Source organism: Elaeis guineensis, chromosome 8 (assembly GCF_000442705.2).
Source record: "Elaeis guineensis isolate ETL-2024a chromosome 8, EG11, whole genome shotgun sequence".
Classification (NCBI taxonomy): domain Eukaryota; kingdom Viridiplantae; phylum Streptophyta; class Magnoliopsida; order Arecales; family Arecaceae; genus Elaeis; species Elaeis guineensis.
In genome coordinates, this window is record NC_026000.2 from 26,916,074 (window position 1) to 26,936,417 (window position 20,344).

At 36.8% G+C, this 20,344-nt stretch overlaps 1 protein-coding gene across 1 annotated transcript; it reads right to left on the reverse strand.

The window, feature by feature from the left end:
• Window positions 1–28: 28 nt before the first annotated feature.
• LOC105049802 (succinate dehydrogenase subunit 6, mitochondrial) lies at window positions 29–19,440 on the reverse strand. The gene is made up of 4 exons (XM_010929561.3): window positions 19,178–19,440; window positions 14,885–14,987; window positions 3,751–3,894; window positions 29–397 (listed from the first exon to the last, which is right to left on the reverse strand). Exons 1-4 carry the CDS (start codon window positions 19,373–19,375, stop codon window positions 381–383), a joined length of 462 nt encoding a protein of 153 aa, XP_010927863.1. The 5' UTR covers window positions 19,376–19,440; the 3' UTR covers window positions 29–380.
• Window positions 19,441–20,344: the final 904 nt, after the last annotated feature.

Consider the following 20,344-nt stretch of genomic DNA (forward strand, 5'->3'; position numbering starts at 1 on the left):
ATCAGCTCTCGCAACTAATGCTACACAATTTAATGATATCTGCAAATCCTTTTTCCATGATACCCAATGATGCTTGTTCACCACATCAAGCAAACAAAATACATGCCAGTAGCCAAGTGTACCAGCAAAATAGAAAGGTTACAGTGTCAAAGCTCACAAAGGTCGTGCAGCACAAATGCTTATCCAACTGGGTGAGGTAACACATTTAAAAATAAAAATATATGGTTATGACCTTGTCACAAGAAAGCATGTTATTTTATTTGGGAGACTAAACAAAAAGGCAGGGTTTTCTTTTTATTTCATCACAAATAATGCAATCAACGCTCGCTTTTGCCGACCTGCCGATCTGAGAGCTCATGAATCAGAACCCTGAGCAAGTTTTAATGGCCTTTCTTCCCTGTCAGAAGAGCATAAAGATTCAATAACGACTAACGAGTAAAGGAGTTGAACAATAGATGAATGATCTTCAGTAATCGAGGATTTATAAGTCAATTATTCTAAGAAGAACAGGCTCATCAGCTCACGTAGCATTATTAATGAAGACTACGACTCAGGTAAAAAGCAAGTGGGAAAATCCACAATGCCTAGAACACCTAAAGGGCACACATGGTCAATTGCAATTTATTTGACAAACTTTAGCCCGTCCGGTGATTAAATAGCTCATGACATAGGGAAGGTGGGAGCCAATCCCCTGTCAGAGTGGAGAAAATGTACCAGAATTGTATCACCCACCAATTTGGTGTTTGCAAACAAGAGGACCCATAGCAGATCACAACTAGTGTTTACTGGCTGCATGGAACTTCATCAAAATAAAGCCTCCGATTAGAGCAAGGATATCGAAATGGCAAAACAGAGAAGAAAAATACATTAAGAAAAGGGCTGCTAGAGGAAGCAAACATCTGCAAATGGGAATTTTGCAAAAACAGCACATTTTATTGTCCTTCTAGCAGATTCAGGGCATTTTTATTTCCTTTGCAAGAATAGCCCAGTCCGAAATTTGTCGGACAGTCCTACCTCTGACTCCAGCAGATACACTCACCATGTGTTTAAACAGATTTGGACGCACTTTTTATATGAAGGTACATAAATTGTTTATATGAACAAAAGTTTTTTTAAGACTAAATGCACATATTTGTTGAATGCATGATGCACTTATGTCATAAATCTAAGACCAGACTGCTGGTTGAACCTTCAACCAGCCAGATCCGCATTTTGGGCAAACCCATAAGACCATTTTGTTTCCGCTAATTTGTAAGGACCACCGGTTTAACCATCAATCATTCGAACAGCTCCAGTTTTGAGTGAACCATCCAGTTTTCCATTCTATCAGCTAATGGTCCAAAATTAGGAAATTGGGGTTAGGGCATTCAATTCGATATGCAATGCTCATCTCTTCTCATCCATTGGTGGGTGATGACCAGAAGACAGTGAACAAGCAGTACCATTCTTCTCCACTCCTCTCTCTCTCTCAACCCATGTGTCCCTCCAGTTCTCATTGTCACTCATTATCGGGCTCCAGCCCAATGGCCAGCAAAATCCTTCTCACTCATAAACGTGCTCTCATCATCACCCACCACCTCGATCTCTCCCTCCCTCCCCATACAACCATGTCCCTCTAGGTCTCTCAACAGTAGCCGAAGCCTGGCCACTGGCATCCCACTCTGTTAAATGATCCCTTTCCCCAAAATGAAAGCTCTCAAAAGCAGGTAAATTTTCTTTTGTTGATTACATAAACATCTTTTAGATTTCTTCTTGTTCTAAGCAAAAATTTGGTTAGTAATTAAAATTGAAATCAAAGCAAAGTGTTAGCTTCTCTATCTCTTCCATGATTTGTGAATCATTCAAGGTTTCTTTTTTATAAAAAAAAAAAAAGGAAAAATCTCATATTTGAGAACTGATAGTTTGTAATGGTTCTGTTTCTTCTGCTGACTAAATAAACATCTTTTAGCTTTTCTTGTCTATTCTCCCCTAAATCTTTTGTATTTAGTTAATGCTCAAAGAATCAATTATGAATTCAGTTAATCGTGCTACAGTTTGTAAGAATCAACTGGTCTGATTTCAGATTTGGGATCAGAAAGACCAATGATAAATAAAAAATGGCAGCACTTACAAGAGAAGCTAAAGAACAAGTAGATTTTATGCTATTGCATATTGAGGGAGAGTACAGCAAACACCCATATAAAATTCCAGAAATTATCAATTCTCTAAAAATATTATTATATAGATAGAAGTTGTCCATGTGTCTTGATATATTAAATTGTTATAGTATGTCCAAATCCCCAAACGTTGTGGTACTTATTTCTAAGATGGTTCACTTGTTGAAAACTTGAATTACATATGGTGATGCTATGGTGTCATGCAATACTATAACACTCTGTGACAACGGTGCTAGAAGTTGTGATAAGAATGCTAAGAAATTTTTGCTTTTTATATTTTTCAAATATATTTATAATTTTAATATAATTTCTTTTCTATATATATTAATGGTTACTATATTGATTATGTCATCATGACATTATAGTTTGATTCCGGTCCACCTGATAATTGAACTGGTGACCCATGACCTAGTCCCTTCCAGTTCAATCAACAGTCCATGTTGTAAATCACAGCAATGCACATTCACGAGCAAGATTTATCCACTAAGGCCAAGGGTAAAAGCATCCAAAATTTCAAAATTGGCCCGTTCCTTTAAAAGGAAAAAAGGTTGTCTGAATCCACAAAAAGGAAAATAAATTGGTACTTTCGCAAAATCCCCCTACTAAGATTAAAAACAGTAATATATGTTTCTATGCTGCAAAATTTCTCTAACTTCGGAGAAAAAGGCCCAAACTTGACCCTAGTTCAGGAAAGCCTTGAAGGGTTGCTTTCTAGTAGGGGTGCAATCAACCCAAGCTTTATCAAGCTTGAGTTTGATAAAGGTGAGCCCGAAATTATTTTCAAGCCGAATTTTAAGATCAACCTTGATTGTTATTACTTGATCGAGCCTAATTCAAGCTTAATTTCAATTTTGAGTCAAACACAAGCCTATTCAATCTGCTCGATGACTAAATCAAGATGAAATCAGTTCAAGCTTGTATCAAGCTTTCAAGCTTAAATGTAAAGCTTGGTTCAAGCTTGAATTATAGTTTCACTAATTCATACAATTAAACCTAGAAAAGAATAAACATTTATACATAAATATAAATCTAAAAATTATTAAATATACCATGAAATATATTATGATTCCACAAAATACAATAATTTAAATACCCATCAGTAAAAATTTTGTATGTAGAATGTATTATATACTACAGTAATTTTATCGTAATTCTAAGCTGATCCTAATAGAGCAATTAATTTCGAGCATGTGAACCAAAGATGAGCTTGGTTAAAATGTATTCAACTTGAGCCCGGTTCAGGAAAAATTCAAGCTGAAGCCAAGCCAAACTCGAGCTTCTCGGATCGATTGACAACCCTACTTTCTCGTTGCATAAGTTTAAATGTGTTGCAAGAGCAATAAGGTGGGCATCCTACTGCCAATTGAGATTTAAACTGTCATGGCAAAACCCACACTGACACCTGATGTCGAGAATTTGAATCCAACTCATAGAGGGTTGTTATTAGGCATGGTGCTAAAGATATGAGACTCCAGATTTTGAGTAAATTATATCTTGAACCCTCCATATATGGACGGAATACTGGTTATCAGTAAAAGGATTGAGCAAAGAAAAAAAAATCATTGGTATGCATAAGCCAGCTGAGACCACTGACCTAGCGTTTTGTCCTCCCACCAGTAGAGAAACTTGAGATTAGCACCCTCCTTATCAATCTTGTAGAGCTGCTTCCAGTGTTCTGCAACTTCAGATCCAAAGATACCACCACAGAGGGCTCCAAAACCCGTAGCCAAAACAAAACCTGCAGTAGTCATTAAACAGTGAAAACAAGAACTTTGTAATAATTTAGGACTGTTATGGCATAGAAGGTAAATCACTATTCTAGTAGACAAGTATCTTGTTCGAAAAATGTAGTACACCATTTAAAAAGTAAAACAATAAGAAGAAGAAAAGAAGCAAATACAAATTTGATGTCTTCTTTCACTATTGTCACAATTTTTCCCTTTTTTGTATAACAATATAAAGGAAACATTCTTTCAAAACCTTGTATCTTGATAGGATACAGCCATTACTATCACAAGATATTACCACATCAAAAGAGGCATAGAATTTTCAACAATCAATGACATGGTTGAAAACAGGAACTATGTAATAATCATTTAAGAGTCAAAATAGGAACTATGTATGACCTGTTAATTTTTGTAATATATAGGACTGTTATAGAGTAGAAAGTAAATCACCATTTCCAGTAGACAAGAATCTTGCATGAAGTGTATGTCGCCATTTAGAAAAAGAAGAAGAAAAAGAGAAAGAAATACAAATTTTTGCTGTCTTCAGTTTCACTATTGTCACAGATTTTTTTTTTCCATAGCACTGTAGAAAAACATTCTTTCAAGCCTTTGTATCCAAATAGGATATAACACTTACCGTTACCAGAAATTAGTACATCAAACAAGGCATGGAAGTTTCAATGATCAAATGATGGGGTTGAGAACTGACTGATGTGCAATGAACAAGTAAAACAATAATCTGAGGCCCTGGTAAAACGCATGGCCTTGATTTCATTTAAAAACCAGAAAACACCCAAGAACTGTGACAACAAATAGTCATCAGGAAGAACTTGAAAAAGTTGATGTTGCGAAAGAAGCTCTAATAGGAATAATTAGTGATGCATTAACTTGAGAAATGGCAATAAAATATTTTCCATATCTTTCTTTTCAAAAGCTCAATATTCTATCTATTCACAAAATTTCTATATGAGCATGTTGATGTCTTACACCATTTTGATTAGTTTAAGTTCATCCATCTAACAATCTGAAACAAAAAGGTTTATTTTCAAATGCTTATGTTCAGAATTACTGCAGAGAAGTCATCATATGCATGATCAGAACAGAGTTATTCTCCTTAAAAATTTCGATAATACTGCATCGCATTTTGGTATCACAAATCATACAAAATCTAGTGTATGATTATGCTTCGCAGTCCCAGGGCTGCAGCAAACCAAACCTGCTCATGAACAGCTCAGACTCAACCCTGTAGCTGGCTCATTCGAGCTTGGTTCTGCTCAGAAACAAGCTGAGTTAGAACATGTTCTAAACCTTGACTCATAACAAGCCAAGCTCAAACACCTTTGATTTGGAAAAATGAGTAGAAGCTCCACTTAGTTCAATAGGTGACTCGTTGAAGCTCAGTTCAAATTACAAAGAGCCAAATTTGACCATGCTGTCTAGCTTGGCTTACGCCTTTTTGCACACCTAATCAGCACTTTTCAGTTATTGCCAATTTACCCACATCAGGGTATGACCGATGTTTTCTATGATGACTTCTTATACAGTTTGCCTAATGGAGGCGACCTAACCCATCTTAACATTCTGAATCATGTTTGAGTTTGGAGAATGAAAAGGACTTGTAAATTAGTATCAGATGTTATCAAGTAGATAGTATCAATTGATATCCTAAATTGTACTTGAGAATTGTGTTGTTTATTGGATTATAATTATCTTCTTAAGTTTCTTATATTTATTATTTATTTTAAATTTATTAGTTTCAGACAACCTTGACATCTGGACAGCTGTCCAGATGCATGCCTTGTATCTCAGCACTAGGCCACCTCCTAGCTGCCCATCTGCCACTTACAGTTTTTTCAAACATGGGCTACAACCATCAGGGACAATTACTAACCAAATTCTTAGCCAGGTTCAAAAAGACCGTCCTTACCAAGGATATTTGCAAAGTTGAGGTTACGAAGTAAGAGCCACCTCGGTCATAAAGAAGAAAAAATGACAGAAAGAAAGAATGAAGTGCTTCAAATTCCTTTCTTCAAGCTCCAATTGCAGTCATGTAAAATTATGCAAGCAAATTGCACCAATAAAGTATGAAGTGAGGATACAGGTTATTAATAATATTTAGCAAAACATCAACAGACAACCACCTTGGCCACCAAGTTGCCCACCTTGATGTTCTTGCAAATGTTCAACAGATGGAGGATGGGACTGTTACAGTCAAGGGTCAAGGGGTCAAATAGCTCGGATGGTTGGGTTGACTCCGCACCTGCATACGTGAGGTATTATCCATTTTGGCTCATGACCATCTTTAGGCTTCAGTGGACCTAAGGCTTCAGTGGATCTTAGTCATTTAGAGCCTCACGGTTTTATCCTTTAAAAGGCGCTTCACGGAGGAGAGAAGGTTCCAATCCATATAAGCCATACTCCCTCTTGACTCACAACCGATGTGGGACTAAAGAGGCCCCCTCTACACCACAACATAAGCCCCTCCAGTCAAGAGGGAATATGTGTGAGCAAGAAGTGTTTCCACAGACGGTGCCAATGTTACGATCAAGGGCCAAGGGGTCGAATGGCTTGAGTGGTTGGATTGACTCCATGTCCGCATACGTGAGGTATTGTACACTTTGGCTAATGACCATCTTTAGGCTTTAGTGGGCTTTAAGCTTCAGTGGGCCTTTGTCATTTAGAGCCTCACGGTTTTGCTTTTTAAAAAGCACCTAATGGGAGAAAGAAGGTTCCAATCCATAGTTACCTGGGTCGTGGATCGTTAAGGTATGCGATATGGGGTCCGATGCACGGTATAGTACTTTTCATGGTGCGTGGTACGTGGGGGTAGGCTTAATTAGAACCTTATTTCGGGTCGAAATTCGATGTACCTTAGGGTTGGGTCCATGACTCGTTATATACACACAGACACACACACACACATACATATATACATACATATACATATACACATACTACATGTACATATACACATACGTACATACATACATACATACATACATACATATATATATATATATATATATATAATATATATATATATATATATATATAAGCCTAAAAATATTTGTCAACAAAAAAATAAATTAAAAAGTCACAATCTCCAACCATAATATTAAATCTCCCAAACAATAGTCTATCTAAAATTAAAAACATGTAATAAAGCAAAAGTACTCATTTAAAAACTTCTAAAAAGTCCTTCAATCCACTCTTTTTCCTTTTCCTTTTGTTGCAAAGCTGGAAATTTGAGTTTGCTGAAGTCCTGGACGTTAAGCTTGGGGTGGGTTGGAAGAGTTGCCTGTTGCTTTAGATTTGGAAGAAGAAATGGAAGCAAATGATGGCCTAACTTCATCTTTCTTCAAAATGTCATCTAAGTTTTCAGTATATTCATCTTCAGGTGATCTCCACCTCATGTCTTCTAATCTTATCATAGAATCATCAAGATAAGTTTCCTCTAGATCAATATCCCACTTACTATAGGGTCCATTCTTGTAGCTTTCAGTAAATCGAGACAAAAGACAAATATTAGAATGAATGAAGCCTAATTTTTCAGCTCTTGAAGAGTTCAGCCTGTCATGTTTGAAAAAAAATTCTTATTAAGGAAGAAAAGGAAAAGAATATAAATGAAAAAAATTCTAAAAGAGTTTTACTTTTACCTGTTTCTTTTCACATTATGAATATATGAATATGTGCTCCAATTTCTCGCTGCAGATGAACTTGAAATTGGTTGTAACAAAACCTTTTTAGCAACCTCAGCTAATTCTGGAGTTTCTGAACCATAGGTTGCCCACCAATCAATAGCATTCATTGACATTGCATCAGTTTGAGCAGCAGCCATGGCATACAATCCTTTACATGAGTGAAAAATAGCATATTGCTCACATAGCATTTTTGCCTCGTCATCACTTTCAGCTATTCTTTCAAATGCTTTCAAAATACCCCTAGTTACTTCTTTATCTTCATTTGGAGCCTTTCTTATTGTACCACCTAGTGCCGGCAAACTAAGATACCTTGGGTCATAGAATCTAGGAGTAAGAGCAAACCCAAGGCAATGCAATGAAATAGACATTTTCTCCCACCTTAAAAGCACAATCTCTTCCATTTCTTCATAATCTTGAACAAGTTTGTTTTCTTTCATTATATCCCTTATTTCACCAAGCATTGTATCCATTTTTTCATATATCTCACCCATTTTAGGGCCATCACCATCACAAAACTTAATAAGAAAAAATAATGGCTTCATGATTTTGATGATATTCTCAACTTCCTCCCAAAATTCTTCACTACCAATAGTTTCGGCAACTAAAGCATCCATTTTCCTTGTATGTTCGTCTCCTTTTTGTACCCAATCTTTCCATGGCTTCAGAACAACTACAGTAGCTTGGGTCTCTCTACAATCAATCAGCCGCTTCAACAAAATATAATGTGAGACAAATCTAGTCTTTGCTACTTTTAACAACTCTAACCTTGAATGAGCTCTAAAAATAACCAACACGTGTATAATTCAAAAAAAATCTGACAATATTCTTTCCCCTCTTATATGTATCCCTCAACCAAGTAAATTGTTTTGCCAAATCTTTCATAATCAAATTTAAACTATAAACTACACAAGGAGACCAAAATATATGCTTATGTACCTTTTCTATCTCCTTTCCAGCAAGTTTGCAATTTGCAGCATTATCAGTAATCATTTGCAGAACATTATGAGATCCCACCTCTTTAATTGACTTCAACAAAAACTCTGCAATTGCAATTCCAATTTTTTTAGTTCCTGAAAAATCCTCTGCACACAAAAACATGGCTCCACGGCTATTCACTGCAAGCACATTAATTAATGGCTGATTTTTACAATTAGACCATCCATCTGAAACAATTAATATTCCTTGGGAATACCATGTGTCCTTAACTGGCATGAGATCCTTCTCTACACCTCTTACATTCATCCAATAAGGTTGTTCGTGCTTTTTCGAATAATGGAGCTTTGTATCCTTTAGGACCCCTCTTACTTGCTGACACCATATCATGAAACTCAAGATTCCTCAAAACATTAAAAGGTATCCCATTAGCACATAAGCCTCTTATTATTTTTAAATCCACCATATCCCTCTCCATTATGCCGAAAGAATTTTCAATCCATTGAGAAGCTACCGGCTTGTTCTGTCTTGTTAGCGTAAAATTTTTTAGTGAAGAAGAGACTCCAGCCTTTTCAGCCTCTTGAACAGATCTCCTCACTCGTTCATATGCATCTCGATTATTCATTAATACTAGGCATCGTTGAATCTGAGCTTTTTTTATCCGGAGGAGCACCAAAAAAATGGTAGTGGAAACGAGTATAAGAACTAGTAGATTGATTTTTGCAGTGATTACAAGACCAACCTTTTGAGCCTCCTGGATTTTTTCCTGGTGCAGCACCAAGAAGAGTCACTTCTGCTAACAAAAGCTTCATCTTTGAATCAACTTCCATTGGTTTTACCTTCTCACTCTTGATTTCTTTTCCCGACTTTCCTCTGTCTATGTCAATTTCTTCACAATTTTGTTCATCTTCAAAAGAATCTCCATCCAAATCATGAATCATGTTGGTATTGCTTTGATTTTGAGAAGCAAATTCTTCTTCTTCTCTTCTTCTTTTTCCAAACACCATAATTGTTTATAATAGGATTTTGTTTTTCTTTTCTCTCGTGAAGGAGAAGATGGATTTTGTTTTTCTTTTCTCTGGTGAAGGAGACGAGAGGTTGCTGGCAGCGTGGAAGACTAATATAGAGTTTGGAGTCTTTGGACTTTGGAATGTATGCAGCATTTAATTTTTTCAAATCTCGTATTAAATGATAAATAAAAATTAAAAATAACTAAGAGTCTTAGACTCTTAAATCTTGACTCTTAACAAATTCTGTTAGGAAATTTAAAAAAATAGAAAAATAAAAACTTAAAGAGTGGGAAACGAGGAGACAGGCCGGCTGGTCGGCGTACGGGTCCGTAGCAGACCAGACCAGCACCAACTGACTGGAAGAGAGGGAGAGGGAGACGAAGAGTCGGACTATCGAAGCTCTTTTCGAGCTCCTCGATGCGAGCGAAGGGAGGGAAGGAGAGAGAGGGGGACTCACCGAAGGCCGTTGGAGGTCTCTAGACCGACGCCGACGCAGCTTCTCCGACGGTCGGCAATCTTCAATCGTGGGCAGCCGACACCGAGCAAGCCAAGGACAGCCTCCGCCGATCCGCCCTCTTCCCATGCAGAACAGGGGCAAACCCTGTTCTCTGTTTTTTTTTTGGATTTAAATGGACGAAGTCGGCAAAGGTTTTGCCAACTTCAGGTTATTTTTTTTTTTAAAAAAACTCGTTGAAGTCGGCAAATGATTTGCCGACTCCAACTGATATTTAAAAATAAATAAAAATTCACGAAGTCGACAACCCAGTTGCCAACTTCACGCATTAAATTCCAAAAAAACATTCTGAAATTGGGGTGAACCCCTGTTTCGCAAACGAAGGGGTTGGACTTCGGAGGCCCTCTTGCGGCTCGGCCGCCCTCAGGCCCCTCGACGTGGGCTCGACGGCCGCCAGAGGCCCTTTCTTCCTCTCCGTCTCCTTCTCTCTCCCCCTCTCTCTCTCTTTCTCTTCCTCTCTTTCTTCTCCCTCTCTCTTCCTCTCTGGTTCGTGGGTTTTACCATTTCAAATCGCGAAAGCACCGTGTTCTGGTTCGAGCAATCCGAAATGTGATTCCATGGGGGGGTTGACGATCTGGATAATATAAGCCATACTCCCTCTCGAGTCACAACAGATGTGGGACTAAAGAGACCCTCTCTACACCACAACAGGATCAATTCATGGATCAATACTGAGTGTTGCCAAGTTGGTATTCTCCATCAACTTGCTACATTTTACTTGTTATACTATGTCTCACTTTTTAGGATCATAACTGCTTTTAAGACTTCATGTATTTTTGAATTTTTAGGGGCCTTGATATCTAGGCACTAACCTAGTACATAGGCGCTAGGCCACCCACTTGGCTACCCATCTATTGCCCACGGTCTTTTAGAAAATTGGCGCTAATTTTCCAGCAACTGTAATTTGCATATCATTACTCAAGCTAAGATATGAATGCATGGCATGCTTGTCATTTTAATATGATAGGCCTATTACTTTGACCTTTCATTTCTCATTAAGTTGTAAAAGCTAAACCTGACATCAAAAATGAATAGTCAAAAGCAAAAAAAAAAAAAAAGGATAATAATAATCATAAGAAGAAGTGATATTTCATGTCAACCATTATCAATATTTCTCCATCATTACTTTCAATTGAGTTAAATCCACTTTTATATGGGGAAAAAAGATATTAATATGATTTCATTAGCCAATAAATGATCCACAATGGACTATGATGTTTACATTAGACCAGGCAAGCTTAATGTTGAGACTATAATTGTCAAATTGCCTAGGTGACCTCAAGCATTAGCCCTAGCCTATGACCCAAAAGACTAGGTGATCACCAATGAGACTAGCTTGTTCAAAGGTAATCAGTGCATGATTCAACTACTACAGCTATATATTTAGAAATTACTATGTCTTGTATCGTACCGATACTCGGTATGCTGTCTCGTACTATACCGAACCGCATACCGACACTATAATAGGATGGCACTAGTATAGATTCCGATACCGAGACAGTGAACCTTGGTTGAGTTACATGGAGTAACTTGGAGAGGAAATGGGAGGGTTAAATTATTTCACTTTTTCTTCTACCAAAAAAATCATTTCACTTTTTCATTGAAGTTATTCCTAAGATAAGTGGGGCAAATGGGTTAGGAAGAGAAAAAAGTAAAGCATTTATGGTGTACCATTATTTCAGTAGTACCCATTTTGCCCTTGTAAAATATGATTTATTCCATCAAATGATTGTTTAGCTGAAAAGACATGTCATAAGTGGATTAGGAGTCTTCTATTCTTCTTTATTCAGTTTTCAAATGCAGCCTAAGAGTAAAAGCATTTGATGCATAGACATGCAACTACACCCACTTATACTTGAATGCAAGAAAAATAACCTGGAGGCAAGCGCAACTGTATAATGCAAAAGTATTCATCACAGCAAAAATAATTCAAGATATTCTGGAAATTATACTAGTTATAGTTTACATTGAACTCTAAATTAAAGTCAAAAAGAAAGTAACAAAATATCGCAGTTGACTTAGCTCAAATGGTAGAGATTGATGAGATTACCATTAATCCAATTTGTTTGAGGCTAGTTACAATTAGGGTTTTGAGTCATTTTTAGGCCAATAACTCAATACTTTAATCCAAGTCATCATTAATGTCCTTAAATCTAATATGAATTTTATTTTACTGTTCAATCTAATGAACTTCACTGCATTAGCACCCACGTGTAACTCTAAAAATTTGTTAGAATAAGCAATTTTTTTTACACATGAATCTATGAATAAGTGTACAATATATTGCATATAAATAATGCACACAAACACATGCACATGTAGAGGTTACGAAGATCTAAGAAACAGTCTGTTATTTGTTCTAAGGCCCATCTTAGCTCAAATGGTTGCCCACCACCCAGGTCATGCCTCCTAATAACAATGCTTAGGAAAGACAAGGCGCCACATCCCTAGATGTAGATGGTTTACACAACATATATCAAAAGCTAAGGAATTAAAACAAAGAGTGCCTTTTAGAAGTGCATCAATCCTAAAATTTTCAAATGGCTTTAGTTAGTTCTAGGGTTTGTCTCCACTTTGTTGGCATCATCTTCAACTATCACTGGACCATGTGCAACGCATGCAATTAAATATTACTTCCCTACAAAACATGCATTTCAAACAACAAACTCCATTCTAAACTAACTTGTGCATGATAACTAACTAAGTCCCAACCAGATTACCTGGCTGCGCAAAATGAGCATCTTGATACAATGTAGACTAATGATCAATTATGAAGGTGTTCCACTACATAATCCAATTCCCTAGAATTAGAGTAGCTTTGAAAAACATCTGGGAGGTTATGGATGTTCCAGCAGTCCATAGAAAAGGAAATTGCAGATATTGCAGAAAAAAGGGCATTGTTTGCTTTCTTGGCTAGGGCCGCTTAAGACTTTAATGAAAATTTGAAATAAAAGGTAAGTCAACATTATCAGGTGGGCTTAAGTGAAGGAATGCTGATTTAAGAACTAGTACATACTGATCCATACAGTACCATACTAGTAAAGTACCAAACTTGTACTCCCCTTGGAACCAAATCCCGGTACATCACTTCCTGTACGATGTGCCAGCACCAAGAGGCGCACTATGTGTCAGTATAGTAATATACTTTACCCAACCAACCTACCAATAGGATGCTAATACAAGTACTGATTCCAGTAGTTGAAACCTTGGTGAAGGTTAAGTTTTTGTCTTTTAGAAATGCTTGCATCTTCAAAATGTAGTTTTAAATGATTTTTTTCTTGCAGGGTTTATACTTTATACTGTAGCAAGCTTGTTGGTTTTAAACAAACAAATAAACAAATGTGGCCCGCATGGTTCACCAAGAGTGCCCAAGCAATATCACTTACAACACCTGCCTTGAAGAGAGCAAATTCTCCATCAAAAACAAGCATCAAAACAGAATGGGTGAAAACACAAACTCACACTAAATAGAGATTCAAGTAATGAAATGAAGAGGCAACTCATGCTCAACAAATTCATCTTAATGTTTCCTCATGATTAAGCATAGTTTTTATCCTATCAGGAGAACATGCAAGTACCTTCCAACTAGCGACCCTCAAACCAATGAACTTTCTTGAGCATTCCCATTTCCTCATTATGTTCTTAACAATAACTATGTGGTTTCATTACCTTGAAAAAACAAGAACCTCCTCTCCTATTATAAAACCACTTTGTGAAACATAACCCACTTCTGAATATCTAGATTCAAAAGCAGACAACTGAAAATAATGTTCAGAATACCAAAATTTAGGTAATTAACAGCCACCATATTGCCATTCACTCTCAGATCCACGGCACCTTCCATCATTGCAATCCACTGTTTTTTTATGTCGACAACATAATATTACAAATAACTATTTACTTAGACCTTCAGATATGTCTCACAACTTGCATAACTCAGAATTGGAAGATAGATACTTGCATTTGATATCGTGCCACGATTCAACAGATTTTGCTATTCACAATTAAGAGTTAACTCATAAGAGCCGTTAAATATAAAGACATGCTTATTATATACCAGATCATCCTCAACTTGCAATCCGTCCAAGTTTCTTTTTGTATTAAAAAAAAAATCTATATTATTCTTCCTAGAAATCTATAGCTCTTTCTTATTCAGCTTATTAACTTACCATTCATCAGTGCATTACCATGTATAGGACATACAGTACAGCACGTGTAATACCTTATTTAGTAAAAAGCAAGTTATATCCTGAAGCTCCATAAAAAGCCCATAAAGAATTGGTGTTCATGACCTAGAGACTTTCTCACAGTATTGCAACACTAAGATATGTGTAGGTTTAGCCAGCTTTTGAAAGGCTCAAGAATGTTACCAGACTTCATACCCTGAGAAAGGATATGCATGGCGACTTCAACTCTAAGGGTTTTTTTTTTTTTTTTGGTAACGAACTCTAAGATTTTACTAAGAAGCTTGCGGACTTCGAGCAATGAAACACATAGATTTATTAACTAATTATTAATCTTTGTCTGGTAGATATTCCAAACCAGCAACTTGCACTATTTGCTCCTTGATTAGAATTTTATGATTCTTTAGATAAAACATGTCTCACATACTCTCCTTCCTTCTCACTTTTTTTAAACTTTTCTACTATTTAGCGGTAAGGTGAAAATTACAGAGAGAGTTAACAACAGAGGCAATCTCTATATAAACCAGAACAGTTATCATGATCAGACTTATGTTGTTTCTTCCCACACCTTCAACTAAAAGCTTTAAGTAGTTGATAATTCAAGTCACAATGATGACAAAATCATCCAAGGAGTATGCAAGAACAGAAAGCTACAATACCATGTGGGCTCTTTGAATATTTCCAGGAAACTCCTCCTAAATGTGCTGCACCAAGGAGCGCCCCAAACATAGCATACTTTCTTGATTCCCTTAAAGCCTTCAACTGAAGGAAAAGATGTCCATTCCAGAATATAATTAGAAACCTAATTTCCCAACCAAAAATCAGCAAGACAATATGCACAACTCAAAGTAAATTATCGACAAAGAAGGGAAACTGCAGAATTTAGCAAGCTCAAGATGAGAGGGATAAAGAGGGGTGCAATCTGCTTCACATGGAAATACAAAATTTGTATGAGCGAAACCATACAACTTTAACATACTAGATAATATTTTAAATATATTGCCATTGACTTGCAAAAAGCAACTAAGAAAACAATGAATTGGTAGGTCAAGCATTGGACACAATGTTAAAGACCAAATTTTAAATTTGCTGTTTATAAGGTCAGTCATTTTGCATTGTTATCTCAAACTGACGATATATGAGTATGCATGGCACTTAGATTTAGTAATGTAGTAGACTGTAGACAGTTCCAAAAGGCATGTTGTAGATCATGTTCAGTGCACACTTAAATAATCTGTCATAGCCCAATTTGTGGTGGTAATCTACCAAATGTGTGGTAATTTAATTGATGCACAATCGTTCCTTGACTAGAGTTTTATGATTCTTTAAATAAAACATGTCATCTCATCTACTTCTTTTCTCTTTTCTTTAACTGGTGAGGTGAACATAGGCGAGAGTACATAACAGAGGCAACCTCTACATAAACCAGAACAGGACAAGTAAATATGACAGAAAAATAAATTGGAACATGCACACATAGTGCATTCTCTAATTAACCAAAATTAGATCAGAAAACATGAACCAATTTCAGAGTTTTTTATTTTTGAGGCTACCATTTTCACATACTGCTTCTTTTATTGCCAATTTTAGTGGTGGGATCATGAATTCTACATTGGTCATCAAAGTACAGTCACACACAAAAAAAAAAAAAGTCATGCTAAAGCAAATATATGACATCATATAAATGAGGCCCAAAGGTTTCACTATTTGATATTATTTTGGCTTTGCACATGTTTTTTTTCAGTTTATTTTTCCTATCTTCCATCTTTACTTTTTGTTCCCAGTTTTCAAATACCTAAAATATGCTTGCAACCAAAAAAAAAAACTTATTTTCCTTGCATATGCATGCTAAGACTTTTCTACTTCATATTTACAATGTTAGCAGTAACTACATAGAGAGATTGCAAGTTTAAAATGTTAATAAGGCTAAATGGCAGAAGAAAAACAACCAAAGAATGAATTGAAGTCAAGGTGACTGAAAGAATAAGGTTGAAGTGGACTACATTGGCACCAAAATGCAAAAGTAGTATGTGGAACAGACAAGTAAACAGTCAAGCATTTGTGTTGTATCTTCACCTGGCCACAACAAGATTACATCTTTTGTATCTTAGTTTAATGTGACCATTTGGCCAGAAAGGCAGAGTATATGTGTCATTTCACATAATGACAACTAAAATGACAACATACAACACCTAAATCAAATTTAGTGAGCGTACGTCTGCATATAAGGAGCATCAATACTCCTTATATGACAGCATGGAGTTCAAGTTGTATTAAGCAAGTCATAAACTTGATTTATGTACTTCATCTGATTGTTTTGCATTACTGATTTGCAGTTCTTCAGACTGAAACTCGACCATAACCAGACACAGATGCCTTTTTTAACGTTTTACTTTGGTGTTCACAATCACATTGAGACAATTTCTTTATCTTTTTAGGTACATAGGGTGTAGAGTACCATTTTTCAATGGCTTTCTTTCTTTTACTTGAGTTAAAAGAGGGGAAGGATAATAACTATAGCCCTTGACAGGTCAAGGCCTCCAAATCCTTCGTAAAAACTAATGTGAACAACTAAGTGGAAAACATTTCTAGGAATAATATTTTTCTCACAAAATAATTATAACACTACATAACTTCATGCATGCATTTAATTGAATATCAACTTAAGCTCAAGAATATAAGAAAGAAATTCCCAAATTTAATATATTTGTGAGTCCTATTAAAAGAGCATCCAAGTGAACGAGTCTCCCACCACTATTGGCCTGGAGAGGATCAAATTTATGCAGCCTTAACCCCATGTATGGAGAGACTATTTCCATACCTCCAACCCATAACATCTAGGTCATAGTAGAGCAACCTTACCAATGCACCATAGCCCACCCTCTTCATGTGTCCTACTATGAAACAAAGAAATAAATTGAATGCACTAGATACTAAAAAGCTTCATAATTGCAAAATGTATGAATTGCCAAAAAAATGAAGTTAAATAAGTAAACAATTGCATGGTTTGTGTTCAGAAAACAAATACAAGTTTTGCCATTACACAGTTATCATCCTGGCAATCTGAGGTCTTGGGAGGGGCAAAGTGGGGATAGAACAATTTTTTGGCTTTTTTTTGCACAAATGGCTGCCTTAGGACTTGAACTCATGCCGTGGCGCTTGTCAGTCCGAGCATTTTACCATTGCACAATAGCCCCTTCAAGATACAAGTATGCTTTTAAATTCACTTATATGCAATACTAGCTTCAACCTAATATTGCTAAACTACATCAATAAAGAACCTATATAACACAAAATAATCTAAAATGACATGTAATAACTTTTCTTGGCTTCTTCTAACTTTCTTATCTTTTTTTCAATTATTCTTTATTTTTCTTGATTTTTTTGCCAAAACTCAATAGCTACAAGCAGAACTTCCAACACAACCAAACATAGAACTCCCAAAATCAAGCCTAAACCAAAACCAAGTTTTTAAGCCTTGATTATGAGGAAGAAATGCTTTTCTTTTTTAAAAATATATTATAATTGGTCTAGAAAGAGCAACAATAAGGGGCAATTTGTCCAACAGCGCTTTCAAATCAACATGCACTGTAAACAATACATTTGTAACTGCAAAAAGAGTCTCTACTGAAACATGTTTGTGTATTGATTTTTGCAGTCTACATAGTCCAATTAACTGAGATTTTACGAATTACTTCCATGCCAACATGTTAAATTACCACCTTTGCAATACTTTGCATAACTGATTAACTCTAAGCTTATTATTTTCTTGTAAAGTGGAAACTTTACCCTTGAAAGACTAAGTTAGTTCCACCTTTAAGTATTAAAGCGGAAAGCATGGATACAAAACTGATGCCAAATATCAAGTACGATCAATAAGAGAATGATATCAGACTAGCACAAAAACAGAAGGTCGCACTATTTAATTCAGGCAACTTATATATCTTTTGAATGATAAAATAGATTTGTGAGAGCGCAAAAGGAAAAATAATAAAAACACCAACTACTCAAAAGCCAAAATAGAACCATAGAGGTGAAAACAAGAGAAGGAAAAGGAATAACTGACCATTAAACTCATGATTGCCTTTCTATTATATTGTACATACCATTGTCACTGTGCTTTCATTTCTTAGAATTTATTGAACAACTTAACCGTAGAATTTTACTTTTTTTCTAGCTATGCATTTCCACATGCGATCATCTTTCAATACCATCACGGGAAATCCCACTTGCACAAAAACAAACAAGACATCTCCTTTCAACTAAGTTTAAACTCCCGAAGCACTTCTATTAATCCCCATCGAACTCGCTAAAGAAAGAGCATTTCAGTATATATTGAAAAATCATATACATATCGACTGCTTCAAACAAAGGAACGACACAACCAGGATAACAATAACTTGATTATAACAAAAAAGAATAATGATTGTCCAAATTAAAATACCAATCACCGGTACGAAGCGAAAAATACAATACAAATTTCACCATCCAAAATAGAAGCTCTAGCTATCTGATAATGTAAGCTAGCAAGTGAAACGACATAATTATCAAAAAGAAAATGAAAATCTCTAGTAAAACTCGAATAAAGCCAAAATCCAATCCCAAGCCCAAGGAAGTCATCGACTATTCCACTTACAGAAATGATGCTTCAAAAACGGGGAGATAAAACAATTCACAGCTTTCTCCGCCGCAAGCCCCATCAAAACCCTAAAACAACCATAAATTCCTGACCGACTGAAAGCCCCGAACTTTAAGAGACACAAATCAAAACAAAAACCCGTCCAAATCCATCCAATACAAAGCCTAAGCTTAGAAAAACAAAACCATCACAAACAGAGATCACGAGAGCAAAACAAGCCAGAACCGATTGGCAATCCGCGGCCACATAGAGAGCCCGGATCGAAAAAGAAAACCAAGAAACCGGAAAGGATCGACCCGATCGGCGATGATACCTGGGGGCCATAGACGGGATCGGAGGCGATGAACTCCTCGACGTCGGCGTCAGTCCATCTGGGGAGCGGCTCCGCGCGGCCCAGCGTCTTCTTGTAGTAGTCCAAGAAGGCAAAGTTCCTCCTCCAGTGCTCCTTCACCTCCTCGTAGTGCTTCCCCAGCAATCCCCATGACGACGAATGCGAGCTCTCTTCCGCCATCGCTCGCTCGATCTGAGCACGCGTTCGAGGAACGGACCCTCTCTACCAGAGTATCGAGGCTGCCACGGCGGAGTAGCATAAGAACATGCTTGCTTCCGTGTTCCCTGTGGACTTTTTGGAGGGCCATCAGTCTTGACCGTTGGATTGAGGTCTAGCGTGTGTTACATGATAGAGGAATGATGTACGTGTGGGTGGATGGATAACTGTGGACATTTCTAATTAGTAGCCATGATCCATGATGTCATTCACAAAAGTAAGCTGCACTATAAAAATCAAAGAGTGATGAGAAATAAAGGGAGAGTGTCGTTGGATGATTCCTTAAAAAATAAAGTTTTACATGAATAATTGTATTTTGGACCTGAAACGAAGAGCTAACTTATGGATCGACGAGGATATTAATACTATAGAGAAATTTTTTATGCACCACAGGCGGTGTAGAACCACATGCATCATTTACAGTGATTGATTCATGCATGAGGCCGGGATGTGACGTGTGAAAAAAAAATTTTCGTCAGCCCCACGTGGAAATCAATCACCACGAGCGATATGCGTGGTTCTGCACCGCCTGCAGTGCACAAAGAATTTCTCTACTACTGTAATAGCATGGGTTGAAGGGGTTGTGAAGGCTTGCCATCCTTGTCTCCATCAATATAGAAGAAGCTAAAGCTCTGCTTCGAAACACTATGGTATATCTCTCGGCGAATACTATGGTTTCGTACTTTTATCACAGAGATCTGAATCAGTAGCGACAGAACTTTCTCTTGAGCTCCAGACATGGTAGTTGCAGACTTCACCTACTATCCTGAGAGGTTGTCTACCAGCCGATGCGGGATAAAAGGTTGGGAATCCAATCTTTATTGGTCAGAAGGGAGGCTATGATCGCCAAACATGCCACCAGATTCCTCATTCAGCCTGTATGGGGTTTGGAGGCAGGGGTCCTAGATTCACATCGAGTGCGGCTGCTCCTTT